The 19,317-nt window shown below is 36.7% G+C and overlaps 1 protein-coding gene across 8 annotated transcripts in view; it reads right to left on the bottom strand.

Annotated features, from left to right (window-relative positions):
* Nucleotides 1-16,355, bottom strand: part of LOC110592182 (sodium channel protein type 2 subunit alpha) — an 82,644-nt gene extending 66,289 nt beyond the window's left edge. For 6 of the 8 annotated variants that reach the window (XM_044913665.1, XM_044913667.1, XM_021703135.1 and 3 more), the window contains exons 1-6: nucleotides 16,089-16,355; nucleotides 15,104-15,222; nucleotides 3,048-3,137; nucleotides 1,984-2,112; nucleotides 1,318-1,409; nucleotides 170-442 (exon numbers count right to left, since the gene is read on the bottom strand). In XM_044913665.1, coding sequence (XP_044769600.1) covers nucleotides 170-442; nucleotides 1,318-1,409; nucleotides 1,984-2,112; nucleotides 3,048-3,137; nucleotides 15,104-15,222; nucleotides 16,089-16,355 — 970 coding nt within the window. Of the gene's footprint in view, nucleotides 1-169; nucleotides 443-1,317; nucleotides 1,410-1,503; nucleotides 1,596-1,983; nucleotides 2,113-3,047; nucleotides 3,138-15,103; nucleotides 15,223-16,088 lie in introns of all 8 variants that reach the window. The other 2 variants (XM_021703133.1, XM_021703136.1) reach the window with 1 other exon arrangement.
* Between the last annotated feature and the right edge of the window lie 2,962 nt (nucleotides 16,356-19,317).

Genomic DNA, 19,317 nt, shown 5'->3' with positions numbered 1-19,317 from the left:
AAAAAGGAGTAAAATATCATTATCATATCATAAATATCATTTGACTTCTGTATCATATGTGTTATCTTAAATTGGTTAAATAATTTAGTTCACATTAAAATTGAGACAATTTCCACTATACGTATTTTTTTTAACTAAAGGACTTAATGGTTAAAAGAGTATATCTTACTTTTATCCTCAATATATTCATCCCAGTTAAACATGCTCACTGTCCTATTGAAAGTGGTACCGTTCCCATCCAATGAGTTATTAAAGAAGGAAGTGATGTTTATTTCAAAGGAAGAATTATCAGGGGGCCATTGCAAACATTTATTCCGCAGGTTGCCCATAAACAGCTGCAGCCCAATCAGGGCAAACACGCTCAGACAGAACACAGTCAGAATCATTACATCAGAGAGCTTCTTCACTGACTGGATCAGGGCCCCCACAATGGTCTTCAGGCCTACGAATAAAACCAGAGGGAGGAATGTCAATATACTATTCAACAGCTACATTATCGACAAAAACATCATGAGCTTGTCCTGGAAAATAAAGATGTCATGCAGAATGCCAACAATATTAGTTTAATGTTTGTGATTGAATAACATTTTCATGAAAAGCCCATAGCTGGTGAAAATGAATGAAAGCAGAACTTGTATGTTTGTTAGAAAACTGAATGGAAATGAACCAAAAGTATATTTCCAAATACTCCTTAGAGCAAAAGAAATGATTTTGTTATTCATGCTTAAACATAAACCTTGTGTAAATATTTTGCTTTTATTTGCAGATGTCTTACTCCCTAACCTCTTACTGATTTTAGAAAAATCTATGTGAATAGAGTAGTAACAAATCTTGGAGTCAATGGATTATGAGGTTATATATTTGTGAATTCTGCAAGCTTGAATACGGGTTAAAAAGGGGAAGACATCTGAAAACTGAGCTCCATGCAGCACTCATGCTATCTCTTGCTCCTTCATTTATCTGCAGATAAGAACATCACCAGTTTTCGACCTAAATGGCCAAATTTGCATCAGTCTGAACGCCTCACAGTTTAGCTTCTATGCGGAAAGCTTGATGTTACAGGATGCAAACCATGTAGCCTGTTACTGCAAATGCCTCATGCAAAGACCTGTTAAACTCAAAGGCTGATTTAGAACAGTTTTAAAGAAAGCAAGAAGTAAAAGCAAAGAATCAAACCCATCCAAAATATGATGTCCTGATTCTTGCTTTTTTACATATTTCTTTGCGAAGTGTGACAAGCAAAAGGCTTATGCACAAAAACTGTAATTGTAGCCCCAATGCAGTAAAGTCAGCCTCGGTGTTTAACCTAGCTCTCACCTGGAATGACTGAAATTGTTTTCAGTGCTCGGAGAACTCTGAATGTTCTCAACGCTGAGACATTGCCCAGGTCCACAAACTCTGTCACATATCTGTAATAGGGAGTTCACACACAACACAATAACAAAACACAAGAAACAGTTGGAGATATAAGGGGCCTACCACCTTATACCAGTTTCTTCTTACCTGGAATTACAGAAATAGTTTTCAAAGCTCTCAAGACTCTGAAAGTTCGAAGAGCTGAAACATTGCCTAGGTTTACAAATTCTGTTACATACCTGTAGAATTAAATCAGAGTTATTCAGAATTTAGGGAAATCTAAGTCTATGTTGGTCTTTCATCAAGACCTTTTCAACTTCAATGAGCGTTGCCATCAGATTTCCCAATTAAGAGAAAAATGGCATTGTCTTCAACCATCGTCTAGATACTTGGGAAACTTTATTTTACTACTTTACAGTGCTAATTGAATCCAAAATTATACAATTTACTACTAGATTCCTAATTTCTCCAAAGTGCATCATTTGATTAGAAGAAAAGTATTCTAAGCTTACATGATAACTAAGGAAAATGCTTGATCTATCAAGGGAAGCCACTGAGGAGAAATAAAGCATAGGCTCCCACCAGTGATCTATTATTCCAGGATGGAAAACGTATGAAGATACTTACGCAAAAGTAATGACTGTGAAATCCAACCAATTCCATGGATCCCGCAGGAATGTGAAATCTTCTAAACAAAAGCCCCTTGCAAGTATTTTTATAAGTGATTCAAAAGTATAAATTCCTGTAAAGGTGTACCTGAGAGGAAATAGCCAAGTCCACATTAAAGATCTAGTAGGTAATTGACATGTACGTGTCTTAAAGGAAACTTAACAAACAAAAATTAGAAGCTTCCATATGGGACTGTACTAGTCTCCCTATGATGTAAGCTTAGGAGGAGTTTAAGGCAAAAGAAACATTACATTCTGAAAGACATTCTCATTGACTGTAAGTAAATAAGTACTGTATTTGCTACATTAACTAACGAAGGCCCAAATAATATGGTTCTATATGATGATATTACCTGAAATACACTGGCTGTCAGTCTGATTTAAGCAAAATAGGTATTAACCTCCAAATTAAGGAAGCATTGTGTTTAATAAAATATGTATCATTAAGAGCCATGAAATATCTAATAAAACAGAAAGGTGATAGCCGGGGCACTTGGGTGGCTCAGTTGGTTAAGCTCTTGATTTCGGATCAGGTCATGATCTCAGAGTTGTGAGATGGAGCCCCTCATCAGGCTCTGTGCTCAGTGGGAAGTCTGCTTGAGGATTCTCTCTCCCTCTGCCCCTCCCCACTCTCTTCTGCTCTCTAAAATAAATAAATACATCTTAAAAAAAAAAAAGGTGATAGCCATGAGAAAAAGAACATACAAACTAGGTGTAACTTTTATCATTGGATATTAGTAATCACTGATAATATTCAAAAGAGTTTGAGACTCACAAGGAAGATTAAGGGCTACAAATATTGGCAGTCAAACAAGTGCAGTAATTTGAGCTAATGAATGAGCCACTGCAAGCTTTGTCCTATGGGAAATTAGTCATTGAAATGATCCTGAGTCATTGTTTAAACTTTTCTGGTTTAGAGTAGCTAGTATGATCTGCTAAAGAAAGTGACAGGGTCTCAAGATAGTAAATTTGGAAATATAAGGGGTGACAATATTGAAAAATATCTTTTTATTTTCTACTTACTCCACATTTTTTGTCCAGTCTGGAGGGTTACTCATGGTCATAAATACACAGTTGGTGAGAATAGTGCACATAATGAGCACATTGAATAAAGTAGAAGAGTATTGTCAAGGAAGACAAAATTCAATGGAAAAATCTCACTTTTATGCCCCACCATGCCTTTACACCATGAAGCTTAGAATTTTTATGCCTTTATTATTTTATTCTTGAGTTCGTCTTTTCCATTTCTGTAATTCAACAACCACATATTTAGGCCATCTCAGGCCAAGCCCTCAACTTTTTTGAGGCCATTTGAGGTGTTTCTTAGTAATTAAATATAAAGAGATGGGTTCATTGGTAAATAATTTATCAATTTAAGTTTTTTAAATGACAGGTTTAATTTTGAAGGCAATAGATTCTAGAATGACTTAGGTGTAGAAGTACCCATGATAAGCATCAGAGAATGCACAGCTTTGGAATTCTTCAAACACAGCACTTCCTCCTTGAAAGCCTTGATTACCCTTCCGCGGGGATTGTCTCCATGTTCGGTACAGGTTCCTTTGTCCATTTCCAACCCACAGGGAGCTTCGCAGGATTTACATTTGGCTTTGCACCATGCCTTGTATACAAAGACCTCTCTCTGTCTTTCAGTGGCTCACAGATTGAAGTCCCAACGTGTGGGTTCCACCTGAGAATGTTTCTCAGTCCTCCCCTCCCATCCAGAGAGGAAGGGTCTTGGATTTCCATAGATCCAGACCGTGCCTGCTTCCTATCAATCCATGTATAGGACACTGTCCTGTATCTGCTTTTTCTGTGCCCGTCATCTGACATGATTCTTTGGAACCCATGAAGGTACTGGTTATATGTAGTAGTTGTATCCTAGGTAAATATGGTGATGAAAATGCCTCTCCTCTAAATTATAACGGTAATGGGTTTTGCATTTTGGAATGGGTCCTGTTATTAGTGAGAGATGTGGGTGTGGTTTTTTTTTTAATGCTTCAAAAATAACAGTTCTTATCTAAGCTTGTTCAGCTAACTTCATATAATCAGTTACTTAGCAAATCCATACAGGGTCTTATTTTGGCAAGGGAGGCTTTATAAAACTGAGATGGTCTGTCTCCACCTCTTCAGGCCCAGTTGTGCAGCCACCTAATAATCTTAATTTCTGGCAAAACTATAATGATTATTTTTTTCGTTGCAGTGAACAATACCTCATCTGAGAGGTTCTAATACCTAAAGAGTTTATCCTTCAAAGTAAAAATGACTTTGTACCATAAAATAACCCCAAAGTCAGTCCAGGGTCTTTATTCTCTTCTTTTTTGGTCTTTTTTTTTTAACCAGGTTTCGTAATTACTTTAGCCACTTTGGTTCCTTCGAACAACTTTTCCATGGTGGGGGGGGGCGGTGCGGGGTCTATACTTCTTACATTGCTATCATTGTCTCAGTGAAGTTCTTTTGTCTTAAAAGATTCATGGTAACACAAAATGTATTTTACTGCTACAACTGAAATGTATTTATAATAAAATGCCTTTTTAATAAAAAAATAAAATATGATAAATGACAGATTTACCTCAACAACTGAACTGCAAGTTCAGAATGTCTATAAACTATGATAAAAATTCAACGAAAGAATAATTCCATTCTAAGGATCATTCTAGAAGAATGTTTTTAATATGATCCTTTCTGCGTGGAGTGTATAATATACAGTAACTGCTCATAAAATTTTGAATAGTAAGAAAAGATGGCTGGTATTAGTGATGGCATTTCTTGGGTTTGTGACTGTGGCCAAATTACTTATTAATGTACCTAAGACTTGGTTCAATTCACTATAAAAGTGAGAAAAAAATAACGATTTCACAGGATTGCTGTGAGGATCAAATTAGTTAAAATACACAAAAGCTCCTATACTTAATGTGCCTGGTAAAGAATTGATGCTCAATAAATTGCCTTCCTAACTTCCTGAATCATAGAGAACATTCCTTATAACAAACATTTGGTTTGGGTCACTGTACCCATTTTGCCTTTGTAGACACAGCCAGTGCCCTTCACTTTCCTTTATATTGAAAAAACAACAACAAAAACTGATAAAATATTCGGTAGTCCCATAATTAAAATGACTTTCATAGTTAAGAAAAAGCACAAGAAAGATTCAGTTGCAATTATGTAAAACGACAACCTTTATCAATGTAAACTTAGACACAATGATAAAAATCCCAGAAATTGGGGGCGCCTGGGTGGCTCAGTCGTTAAGCGCCTGCCTTCGGCTCAGGTCATGATCCCAGGGTCCTGGGATCGAGCCCCGCATCGGGCTCCCTGCTCCGCGGGAAGCCTGCTTCTCCCTCTCCCACTCCCCCTGCTTGTGTTCCCTCCCTCATTGTGTCTCTCTCTGTCAAATAAATAAATAAATAAAATCTTAAAAAAAAAAATCCCAGAAATGGAGTAGACGCTGTTCATAACCCTTCTTAGTCTTAATTTTTATTGTAAGTTTTCACATTACTTGCACATAACAAAATAGTAACATGATTTTAAGTACAGTAATATAGGACAGTGAGTAGCCAATGTTGCATTAATCTATAATGGAAGTTTCTTTGCACCTACAACTGCCGTTAGTCAAAGCCATAATTCATTTTTCGTTTTTACTAGCAGTGATATAAGGCACTTGCTTAATTCTCAGCTTGTTCAAATGCATCCACATAAAAAAAAAAAAAAGGCCTAAGTGAATGACGTGGATCAGCCACGTGAGGGCACTAGAACCTAGAGAACACTTTAAGAAAAACACCATTTCAAAGAAGAAACACCTATTTTTCCTTAATTGTTAGAAATAAACAAAAAGTAAGATAAAATGTAAGATGATTTGCTATTACTATATAAAACTAGATCTTCTGTGTCTGCTAGTTTGCTAGGTCCTACAGGAGAAAACAACTCTTTTTGGCAGATTGACACCATTCTAAATTCATGGTTCTGAACATGGCCAATACTCTACACAGCCCCGTATTTCTCCTACCCTCTGCAAAGACAATTTCAAACATTCTCCAGTCTCCTCTGACCTCCAACCCTCTTCCTCCTTCCTTCCCCACCTGAAGCTGATGTCCTTATTTCCTACTTCCCTGAGAGAATAGATAGCATCAGACTGCCAGATCTCTATTTCCCACCTCTAAGCTGATAAACTCTGGAGACTTCTGGACCTACCCTTTCTTCCTTCCTTCCTATTTCAATGGGGAAAGTCTTCAATGCCCCCACTCATACTCCGGACACCTTCTTTCCAGGATACTTCAGAAATCTCTTACCTCATTTTTCTTTTATCTTTATTATCTCCCATCCTATTGGGAGCTTCCTATCAATATAAACTTGCTTAAGCCTCTCTTGTCTTGGGGGAAGGCACACTTTCTTATAATCCCGAATCCTCTTAAAGTACTTACAGCCCTAACTTTTCTCCATTTCACAGCCAAACTTCTTGAAAGAGCCGTTTATCTTTTCTCTCGCTCATGTATCCAGCACATCCTCAGCTTACTAGCTTTTCTTTCTAAAGGTGTCAGACTCTTCATATTTTGTCATTAAACAAAAGGGCAATTTTGTTCTTATTTGACTTGCTCTCTCAGTAGTATTCAGCAAGGAAAATTCTTCCCTCTTTCATTAAGTTTTCTTCCCTTCCCTTTATTGGAATCCTAATTCTCTAACCAGAGGATGCAACAATTTCTTTGCATCCTTTGAAATGTTTGCAATTCCCTTTGGAAAAGGAGATAGGCTATCTCAGCCATTTTCCCCCTCTTCTGCTATATTCATCCTAGTTAGAGTTCATCAACAAACATAGGTTCACATGTCATTTATGTACCCACCATCTCAACTACTTCTCTCCAAGTTAGACGCCTCTTCTGAACTCTACACAGTGAAGTGTTCAAATGGCATTTGTACTATGTATCTCACTGATACTTCAAAATCATTTAAAAGATTTTGAGTACTAAAACTGAAGTAAAAATCTTTTCATCTTACCCTCCCCTTACCCCCACCCATACTGCTCCTTTGACATCTCTGTATCTTATAAAATGTCCCATGATCTAGCCAGGAACCTAGAAGCAATCCTGGATTTTTCTCTCTCCCTAAACCTCTGCATCCAATTTAGCACCAAATACTGTCAATTCTATCTGCTGGCACTGGATTCAGTGCACTTTTACATCCCCACATCACTACATAGTCCAGTGCCACCAAGTATAACTTAGATTATTGCAGTCTCCTCCAAACTGGTTTTTCTGAATCCATGTTTAGTTCTTTTCAATACATTCTGCATACTGTGCTAAAATGACCTGTGTAAATGTAATTCAGATGATTTCAATAGTTTTCCACTATTCTTAGAATAATGATCAAATGTCTTAACACAGTCTAGATTCCAGAAGGTCTGACCCGTCTACTCCTCTAGTTTTGCATTCTTTAGTTGTTTTTTTTTTTTCTTTACTCTTAATTGCACTCTCCCATGATACTGTAATTGTTTTAGGTCATCTAATGAAATACTCTCTTGCTCAAATAAGGGTCTTTGTAAATGCCACCTCTTCTCCCTGGAAATGCTCTCTACTACACTATAGCCAACTCATACTTGTTCTTTAGTACTTATTTTGAAAAAGATTTCTAGTAGAAAGTTACTTACCATAGTATCTCACCTGTTTAGGTCTACCAGTTATATATCCCCATAGCATCTTATATTATTCTTCCAATGACTAATTTTAATGCCGATCTTTTCTTCTACTAGACTGTCAACTTCGTGGGGGCAGACACCATGTCTGTAGTGTTCACCACTAAATCCTGGCCACTTTGCACAGTCAGTTGACTATTGAATGAAATAAATTTTGCAACTCATTTATTACTAAATGGAATAACATGTTTCCTTTTTAATGATTTTTGATGATGTATTGATATGATATGGTCTAAAAATACAGCATGAAATTTGTCTTCATGTATACTGAGTACACAAGTTTCTACACTTTGTTTTTTGAAAGAGTGTGCAGAAGGCAAACATAGGTGGAAATTAATAGCCTCCTGGGATTTTGTCACATAATGATCTGAGCCATGGTTTTATGGCCCTTAAAAAATATTTACTCTTGGGCGCCTGGGTGGCTCAGTTGGTTAAGCGACTGCCTTCGGCTCAGGTCATGATCCTGGAGTCCCTGGATCGAGTCCCCGCATCGGGCTCCCTGCTCAGCAGGGAGTCTGCTTCTCCCTCTGACCCTCCTCCCTCTCATGCTCTCTGTATCTCATTCTCTCTGTCTCAAATAAATAAATAAAATCTTTAAAAAAAAAATTTACTCTTTATAATGGTAGATTTTAATTATATGTAATGAAGTAAAATATAAATTTCAATATTACTAAACAATAGAAAGAGTGATTATTGTCCCATAAGTCACAATTAATAAAGCATTTATGCTCAAACAGGAGTTTTCCACATTGCACAACTATCCTTTTAATTATAAAAAAATACACTATTTTAAAGATCCTGACAGACACTCAGAAAAGGAAAGCAAATAAAACTATTTTGCTTTTAAAACAAATAAAAGATAACCAGAGTTAGGTTTTCTGCTTTTGATTTAATAGGTATCTCTAAATAGAGTGTGTATCAGAATTCATCAATTTTTAAAAATCACTGTGGATTAATTTTATCAGTCACATACTTTTAAAATTCCTGGAATTTAGTGAGTGACTTTTTATAGTTTCAGACAATCATAATAAATATACAGATATAAAAAAAAAGTAGGTATGGATTTTGTTTTGGTGATACCACACCTTGAAAAAGTATAGGAACTTCACATCAAAGCAGATTTCAAGGGGCAAGAACTAGTAATAAAACATGTAAATCCTGCATTATTTTCTAAACATATAGGCCAAGACTTCAACAAAATATATTTTTCAAAAGAACAACGTATCCTTAAGAACAATATTTCCTTAAGAGCCTTGGTATATAAAATATAATAGAGGCAGACTAACCTTAAATAATTTCTGGAAAAAATGATCCTTTTAATCTACTAATTTATTTATACCAGGTAAAATGTGTTAACTTTTGATTGATTCTGCCAGTTGGCAAATCTAAAATATTTTCTGTGTGTATATGATGAAAAGAAACTTCAAGTTTATACTGAATATGGTTTATGTACTCTTTGACATGGAACCTGAATATTTAAAATACTGGCATGCCTACCCCTAGCTCCGTGTAGATAGGATGGAGCAATGTGAGCTTTAAATTTAAAGCACCAAAAAAAAAAAAAAATTAATTTAAAGCACTGAAGGACAGACCAGATGTATCCTTTACCAACCACATGGGCTTCAGCAAGTTGCTTAATTCTTGGATGTTCAGTTTTCTTATGTAAATACAGTACTAATGCTTTCCTTAGAGGATACAGTTATTTTTATTACTATTGATCATTTGCTTATTGAATATAAAATGTAGGGCGTTTCTTTATTATTCTTAAAGAAGGGAAAGTCATTGTTTGTAAATCTGTTCAGGGACTTTGTAATGTTCTATAACATCCAGAGACGCTGCAGAGGAATTTTTAACTCTAAACTAGAGGGAGAAAACAGTTTAATGTTAGAGTTTTGTTTTGTTTTGTTTTCTTAACATAAAAATGGAAAATTCAAAGCAGAGTAGGATAGGCCTCTTTCTACATATCAGTGCACATTTCTAAGCTAGCAGAAATACTAACTAAATGTCACCTATATACTTTTAACTCTGGAGTTGTTTCATTCTATGATTAACCATCTTCCTAACTATGTGATAATGCATGATGACTTCTGAGCATTAAAAGCAAGGGACATGGAAATTGTAAGTTGCTCCCCTTCCTCTCCTACAGGCCTACATACTTCTTTGCAGGGAAAACCGTAACTTTTTTTTTATTTCTACAGGGATACCATATAATTTTGGGATGAACTAAAAAGCCTACTTCTTTTTTAATGAATAGTAAGTTGAAGCCCCTGAAAATAACCTTTAGAACGCATACAGACAGCGATATTGGCAGCGCACCTAGTACACTGTATCTGAGAGTTTTCGTCTGTTGGGTGGAAAATGCAAAGAGCACGGGGCTGAGAATGAGAAGACCTGGTCTGAAGTTTTAGCTCTGCCATTGATACAAAATGTAGCCTTAGAAAGGGAGTAAACACGTCTGGGACTTAATTAAATCGTCTGCAAAATGAGAAGGTTGCACAATCACATTGTGTTTTAGTCACTGACAGCTCCAAACTCTGGTGCCGTATAAACATTTTCTTCGCGATGTGAAGCCGGAAGAAAGCAGTGATTTATACAGAATTCTTTGTGGAATTCCTTAACAATATGAGAGTTTTCCTTTACTAATCTTGCAGCAGTTGCTGCTAGAATTGTAGCTACTACAACCAACAACAGCTATCATAGCAACCACTTATCCAGTACCAACTAGGTGCTAGTCACGATGCCAGGTACTTATACATTTTATTATTATTCATGTATAAAATTTGATTCCAATTTTATAGATGGAGAAACTGAGATTCAAAACAGTTGTAATACCTTGGCCCAAGGTCATAGAGCAATAGGTAAATCTCAGAGGTGGGGTCTGAATCCAGGTTTTCTGATACCAAAAGCTGTTTTTCATTTTCCCACTCAGTGTGAATGACAGGCAGTCCGCACTAGTTGTGTGATTTGGAGTGTCGCAGTCTTTATTATGATTTTAAATACCATCTAAATACTGATGTCTCCCAAAGTTTTATCTCCAGCCCTGCCCTTTCCTGAACTCCAGATCTGTATTTCTATCCAAGTACTCAGCTCCTCCACTGAATGTCTAACAGCCATCTCAAAAACACATTCAAGGGGTGCCTGGGTGGCTCAGTTGTTAAGCGTCTGCCTTCGGCTCAGGTCATGATCCCAGGGTCCTGGGATCGAGCCCCGCATCGGGCTCCCTGCTCGACGGGAAGCCTGCTTCTCCCCTCCCCCACTCCCCCTGTTTGTGTTCCTTCTCTCGCTATGTCTCTCTCTGTCAAATAAATAAATAAAATCTTTAAAAATATAAAAAAAAACACATTCAAATCTAATTCAATTGCGCAGCAAATCCTATCAGCTCTTCTGCAAAACACATCTAAGTTCGATGCCATTTTGCCACCCTCATTGTTTCTACCATAGTCCAAACCACCAGCGTCCCTTGCCTTCATTATGGCAGGAGGTCCCCAATCAATTCTGCTCCCAAACTTTCCCTCCACGCAGTCTAATCTCCACACAGCAGCCAGAGTGGTATTTATAAAATGTGAGTTGGGTTATGATATTCTTCTGCTGGAAATCCTTCAGCCATCACTCTGCATCTCATTCAGAGTGACTTTGGTGTCCTCATCATGGCCTAAAACTGCAGCCCCTGCCCTCCACTCTCACTGACCTCATACCCTACTACACCCTGCCTTCCCCACTTCACCCCATCACTCTGGACTCCTTGCTGATTCTCCTTGCTGAACACACCAGTTGTACTTCTATCTTTATACTTGGCCTTCACATTTGCTATTCTCTTTACACTTAACGTTCCCCTAGATTTCCATGTCTCAGTCTCTCCCTTCCTTCCGATCTCTACTCAGATGGTATCTTTTTAGAGAGGACCTCTCTGATCTAAAATAGTACATTGCCATTCTTCTCTTTTTACACAGCTTTATTTTTCTTAAAAGCTCTTATCACTAGTTGACATATGGTTTATTTTTCTCATCTTTCTCCTCTCAAACACACATAGATATATGAATGTAACTACATGAAAGCAGGAACTTTGTTTTGTTCAGTGTTGCATCTAATGCCTAGAAGAACACCTGCCATACATTAGGTACTTAGTAAATACTTGCAAATGAACAAATGAATGAGTGACAAATGCAAAATAAGGTGGAATATGCATTTTAAGCTAAAATAATAAAAACTGACATGAAACATTTAAAACTCTGATAAGGAATTTTACGAATATGGATCATTTTTAACATGTTTACTATCTAGAAAATATAACCATATTTTATTTAACTAGCAAAACAAGATATTAGGCATATCAAAAGCATTTTCAGCTTTCAAAATACACCCTGGCACAAATATAGTAAGCATAAGTATAACCTCTTATTCTGCCAAAGTCAAGAAACAAAGCTAATTTGATATTCAACAGCTCCTAATGAAGATAACAGCTCTTTAAGAAACAAGACAGGATTTTCTTTGGAAATAGATATATTAGTCTAAGCTTAAAATACAAATTTCTTTATTGCGAACGGGCATTTTCTGGTTTATAAATTAATGACAATGACCTCTTAACTGTGCCCAAACCCACCGCCATCACCATTTCCAAGTATTTTAACCTTACAGCAAAAGGCATGTGCTTCAAGTCAGAAAACCAGGATTTGAGTGTAGGGCTTGTGTTGAGAAGAATAAAAGACAAAATCACTAGCAGAATCATTTGCAAACCCTACAGTATTATATGCATCAAAGTTTACTAGGCTCTCCCACCAAGTATGCCACTATTGCCAAAAGACTAAAGAATTTATCTATCTTAGACTTTTGGTCCACTTCCTTTTTCTTTTCTTATATCTTTAGTCCAAGATGAAATATGTGAAATATAATATTTTAATTCAGGAAATTAGAGATTTTTAAAAATCTACTTTTTCTATATTAGAAGAAATTTGTGGCTTATCAGACATTTCTAAGCATCTCAGCATTCACTTTAGCAAATCTTAATAGATTTCCCTGGCTGCCTTCACATAACTAACATCACTCCAGGCCTCCAAGCAACTCTGCCCCTTGAAGATTTTCTTCTGGGAAGCAAGTCAAACCCTCAAATTCAAGTTGTCTCAATTCTCAGAGAGCCCCCACCATAAACTATGTCCTTAATGCCTGGATCCTCTGATCAAAACTTCTAAAACTGCCCTTGTCCTCTGTCACTGGGAGTCTCTTTTCTCAAAGGGTCTTAAATTAGGACTCATGGTTCCCTAACTTCCTAGAGATGATCGTGTTCGTGACATTTTCAAAAAAATACATGATCCCCACACAAAAGGTTTAAAATAAAAACTGCTTTTTTCTTTATTAGCTTTCTTAATTCCATCCCATCACTCAGATTCAGGACAAAATAGTTTTTTCTGACCTATTCAGACCTCCCATTTTGTTACTTGTTTTGCGTCTAATTTTCTAGCCTCTGACTCATTAGTCCCTTATTTATTCAATGCATACTCTCCTAGTTATCTACTCTTAACAGAGCATTGGACATAAGTTTGAGTTTTCACATAATTTCATATAAAAATAAAATTTACATAAAGGGTATACAGTTATCTGATAATATAATAAATAATTTATGGAAAGATTTATTTAATGCAAAGATTACAAATACCCAAAACATAATAATAGACCACAATTTATAATTCAGGAGACCCAAATCTAAATCTCAACTTTATTATTCATTTCTAATGCTAACTTAAAGACCTTTATGCCCCATACAATGGGTTATTTTCTTGAAAAATAGAAGTAAGGAAATGTTATTCCTTTAGACAATTCACAAAAAAATTATTAAATCTTAAAGCATAAAAGAAATAATGAATTAAAGTATGTTGATGTCTATGCAAAGGACATAGGGGAGGAAGAGGAATAAACTAGATGTTAAAGGGAGCCTGAATTCTAGAATGCCATGCTTCTGAAAATGTCATTTACCACACTGCCTGGCAAGTCTGGGGACATGATTTACAGCCCCTCCATCCAGAACTGAAATGAGTTCCCGGTACCAAGCTTATCCCACACCCCGAATTCCTCACTTTATCTAATTTAAACATTTTCATGGACTACTGGAGGAAGTAGGCTTTTACACCGCAAGTCTTACCATGTCCTGGAATCCCTGGCCTGATCATCTCTCATTGAAAAGCAATGACTCTTTCTAAAGAAGAAACAACGTTAAAAGTTGCCCTGAGACTCTGCTTAGATTTCAGTTTCCCCTTCAGGAACCTTACCTCTGGTTCCTGATGCATATCAATCCCCATCCCAAGGTTTAAGTGTTCTTCCTGTAAATGCCCCTGCCTGGCAAAGCCCCAGTCTTCCAAACCTTTGCTTCCTTGGTTTTCCCAGGGCTGGCTGTCAGTCAGACCACTGTCCTTCACCTAAAATAAAACCTCTCATTCACAACTACTCTATTTAACTTCTAAGAGTAAATCAAATTACCATCTCCCACCAAGGGGTCATCAATCTCATTTCTAGGAAGTTGCTACTTCAATAAGGAGAATGAAGAATAAAATGAGGATGTATGTGGTTTGACAGACAATAAGCCTTTGGAGAGAGACAGTTGTAGCAGAATCTTTGACTTGAATAAAACACAGGAACAAGTGAGAAAGAAAGAAAAGAAAAGAAAGAAAGAAAAGAAAGGAAGAGAAAGAAAGAAAGAAAGAAAAAGAAAGAAAGAAAGAAAGAAAAAGAAAGAAAGAAAGGAAGGAAGAAAGAAAGAGAAAGAAAAGGGAGAGTGGGGGAGGGAGGGAGGAAGGAAGGGAGGGAAAGAGAAGAGAAGAGAAAAGGAAAAGAAAAGAAAAAAGAAAGAAAATAGAAAATCTTTTCCCCAGTAGGATGCTATTGGGGAAAAGAATTGGAGAGATATCTGAAAGGCTAGTGTGTATACAATCACAACTGTAAGCATTTACTAACTCAAAGCTTTCAAATGCTGAAATAAAAAGCAGAAAGTAGTACAACTCAGATCAAAAAGATATAAAATTGTGCAATTCAGATCATGTACATATTTTCCAAATGTGAAAGCAGTAAGGAAAATTAGCTCGTGGAGTTCACCCATTGCAAAACATTGTAAAATAGGGAGACGTATAAAAGGAGAGCCTGGCAACATGATCAACATTAATGAAGAAGTCTTAGATGTAGCAGCAGTTCAGAAGGAAGCAGAAGAGTCGGGAAGAGAGGAACTACCAGAAGATGAGGAAAAGGGGTTCACTTACCTATAATCCCATTTGCAATATGCTAACTGTTGAGTAAGAGGAAAGAAAAAAAGAAGAGCACATAACATAGCCAACCACATATTTTTTTTTAAATTCCCAGATCAATAATTCAAAGAACAAAATCATAATAAAGCAACTATTTGAAAAAAGGATATGAATGTACCAAAATCTTAATAGCTAATTTTCTAATAGGGTTGAAGGGAGTTAAAATGTACAGGGCAGGGGTGGCACTGAATCGCGAGATTGCTTTCCCTTTATTCAATACTATAAATGTCTGAAAGAGAAAACACAACATATAAAACAGAATTTAGGATCTTAATATTAAAATTAAGAACATTTTAAGAGAAAGGTAAGACCATCATTTAAAATTTTGCCTTATAAAATACTATAGTAATACACTAATTACCAACATACAACATGATGATAGGGGCTTTTTCGCTCCATGCACCACTAACTTTCCTAAATTTGGTAAGTGACATAAGGATTCAAAGGAGGAAGAAAACCACAAAAACCTGTAGTCAATGCCCCGTAGGAATTTAGCACCTTTTATCAAGTTTTGATATCAGTATTTTAAAACTATATTTGTAATTCACAAAAAGCATAAAAATGAGGCTTTGATTACTTCTTCATTTTGACAAAAAATTTTCATGAGAACTTCAGAGTTTTCCATGTGTGTTTTTGGATGAGCTTCTTTTGGGGGTACTTAAGTCACCTACTATTATTTCTCCTGCAGAGAGCCGTGGAAAGGGCAAAGTACAGGTAATGAAGGCATAAACCTGCTGCTGATAAAAATAACTTATATAGAGCTTGAGATTGTAAAAAGGAATTTAAATACGATTTCTGGAAATATAATATAACCCTTGTTTTCACTTTTTGCTTCATCACTTTTTGCCCTTCCTCATTTACCCAACTGCATGATGCCACTTCAGTTCTGTTTGTCCTGGGAATGTAGATTCAAATGAGTACTTCCAAAAGACTTGTAGGATAAGGGGTCCATTACATGCTCAAGCGCACCCAGCATCCTAGTGATGCTTTAGACAAAGGGGAGGAGGCACATCATTCTTCACCAGACATCTGTGGGACTAGTCCAGAACCAATTAGGAAGTGGGGGAAGTAAAGACAACTTGACTAAAAACTCACTTTCTTATTGATATAGTACGGGTCCAGGTCCTCCAAGGGCTCTGACACCATCTCTGGAGGAATGTCTCCGTAAATAAATGGAAGAGATTTCCCTGCTTCCAAGTCACTATTTGGCTTTGGGCCATTTTCATCATCCTCATCCTTACGCTCTTGTTTGGGTCTCTTAGCTTTCTCTTCTGCAATGCGTTGTTCAATAGCAGCAAGGGATTCCCTGGTAAAGAAGCGGAAGCTGTCAGGTCCTGGTGGTACCAGCACTGACTGTGCCATCTTTTCATCCTGCTCCTTTAATCACTGTTTAGCTCCTTGCATAAGAAAGTGCTATGGAAACAAGAGACAGAGAGAGAAGAGAGAGAGAGAGGCAACAGTCATTAGGATAAAAGGTAACTGTGGCAATAACATGATATTGAGATAAAATATATAAACCAAGCTCTCTGCAATATTTTACTAAGGAAGCTGTATTCATGGGATTCTCATGCATGCATTCATTTGCTTGCATGGAGATCTGTCTTTCACATTCAGTAGATGTCTATGAGGTAATCTAGTCTCCCACTCCCAAAATGTTTTAAGTGAAAATAACCAATTCAGAGCTCGGAAATGGAGGATACTGGTTTGTGCTTGCTGTTTCATTGTGAATATTTTGGCAGCCATCTTTTTCAGCATCCTTTCTGAAAAAATATCAGGGATCCAAAACAAGAGATGAATAATCACCCAAAATTATAGAACCTGGGCTATGCAAGGATCTTGCATGTACCTCTCCATTTTTTCCATGTTCCTTTTGGCCTACTTTTCCACCTTTAATAGCTTATTCAAAATCAACGCACCTGGTAAAGAGCCCTGGAAATCCTGAAATGCCAGGCTATGGAAACATAGGTAGATACTGCTTGAAAGCAAGGGAGCAGGAAGGAGCGGGGGATGCCCGATTGCATTTGGAACTGCTCGGAAGCTGCACAGGAAGGGATCCAGCTCCTGCCAAACTGGGCAGGAAGTCATCCACGTCAGAGGTCTGGATCTTGGACCCCCCTGGCCGAGCAACCTGCTGCTACCTAGTATAATTGTTTCTTAAATTAACAAATTTGCAGTACTTAGGAAATACTGTAGAATTAGTTCATTTTCTCAAATAGTGCCCATTTCATAAAAATCTAAATAGCAGATGTAGACTTGAAAAAATAACAAGTTTAAGATAGTTTATCTTTTAAACAAACTCCTATTTGTTGGTCTTTGCCATAGAAATGGAGGCTTACTGTATTCTAATCATATTTCACCGGACTAACATATATAACTTAACAGAGCACACCAATCATTCCAAATGTTATCTCTGAACCAGTGGCAAGAGTTTCTATGATTTTTGAAATCATACAACCAAAAGCTTAACTCCTGCATGCCATCTGTATACAATCACTTATCTATTTTTCCTTCTTTTTAAAATATCAATCCATTGTAACCCCCATCCTACAGGAATGAGAATTGCTATTTAATTATATGAAGTGCATTTTCAAAGAGTAAATGCATTAATATCCAGATCACTTCTGTAGCATATGCCAGATCAAACAGGGAAATTTAAAATAACATAAGCTACTCTATCGTTTTTATTTTTATTTTTTTTCAAGTAGACTAGGACCTTTCAGCCACTAGCTAGCAGACTGCCCTCTCAGTATCACACTGTCTCCAAAACATCCCTCATTTACCTTACCCATCCCCAGAGACCCTCATGCCTCGACAGACATAGGCATGAAGACGGTCCATGCATACTCCATGGAGGAAACTGCCATGCCTGGATGCTCTAATAGAAGAGACATGCTAAAACATGCAGCCAGCAGCTTCAAAATGAAAGTGGTCCTCTGCAGATTCCCCCAAGGATTCTACTGTAAAGGTAGAGAAGCATCACAGAGAATAAGCATAATAAGAATATTAAAACATTACCCCTGCAGAATCTTTTACACCCAGAGTTTGGGATTGATAAGCTGGCACCAAGAAGACTGCAGCTAAAATTCCATCATTCTTTTTTTCTTTTTTCATTTTTTTTTTTTTTTTTAATTCTCCTTCAAAGACCACACCTAACTTCCTGTAAAAGGATTCTGGTAACTGAAGTAAGAACAGGCATTTCCTGTTTGGGGACTACAAAATGGCGTTATTATAACTACCACTAGAGGGCGGGGGAACTGTGAAGAGAAACCCCTCACAGTGTATGTACACACAGCCCTGTGTTTGAAGCAGCCCAAAGCTTTCACTAATGGAGCTCTGATTTTTCACAGGCTTTTCTTAGAACAAAACGCTAAGACTTTGCTGATTTCAATCATTAATTTTGCTAACAGATTAAGCTTCTGTTTATACTTTTTATTTGCTAAGCCAGAAGTCATTCAATCAATACAAATAATTCAAATTAAAAGTAAAAAAAGAAAGTAAATACTGAACGTTAAAAATAAAAACTCATAAAAAAGCAATTATATTAATGAAAGTCTTACATACAGTGGAATTTAACATTAGCCTCAGCCCCAGAGTATCTGAACTCCAACAAAGTGCTTTGCTAATTCAACAGAGATGGTCTTTGTGCTATACAAATAAACTTTCTCTAGAAATAAAATAACCCTGATCAGACTCCCATTTAAACTCTGATTTTAGTGGCTGAAAAGCAGCCGGAATAAAACTGAAAAGCCAGTGAAATCCTAATGCCAATCTTTCAATTAGTGATATAGTGATGATTTGAGGACTTACTACGTGCCAGTCACTGCCAGGGCTGACATGTCTGCATGCACCATATCATTTCATCCTCCCCACAAGCCTATCAAATAAACACTTTCATGATCCTGATTTGAAAACTGGAGAAAGGAAGTACACAGGGGGTAGAACAAGTCATCTAAGATCATACACACAGGATTCAAACTGAAAGTCTGACACCAAACATGTGTGAACTTTATTCAGTCATAAAAAGAAACACTTGCTCATGCAACTAAAGCCTGAAATAAAGATTAAATAAAAACCAGGCAGTGGTACCAATTATAACCAGAAACAGTCCTAATTATTAAATCAATAAATTTTGCATATTTTCTAGTTTCATCATTTTCATTAGAAAATGTATTTGTTGGAACTAAACATAGAGAAGATATAGCCAAAAATAATTTTTTAATCACTCTAGCAGGTCTCTTTTGGTTATAAGAGACAAAAGGATGACTCACACTGGCTTGAGAAAGAAAGAAAGAAAGAAAGAAAGAAAGAAAGAAAGAAAGAAAGA

Source organism: Neomonachus schauinslandi, chromosome 3 (genome assembly GCF_002201575.2).
Source record: "Neomonachus schauinslandi chromosome 3, ASM220157v2, whole genome shotgun sequence".
NCBI lineage: Eukaryota > Metazoa > Chordata > Mammalia > Carnivora > Phocidae > Neomonachus > Neomonachus schauinslandi.
Note: the sequence above shows the minus strand (reverse complement) of the source record. Positions and strands in the feature narration are given on the sequence as shown.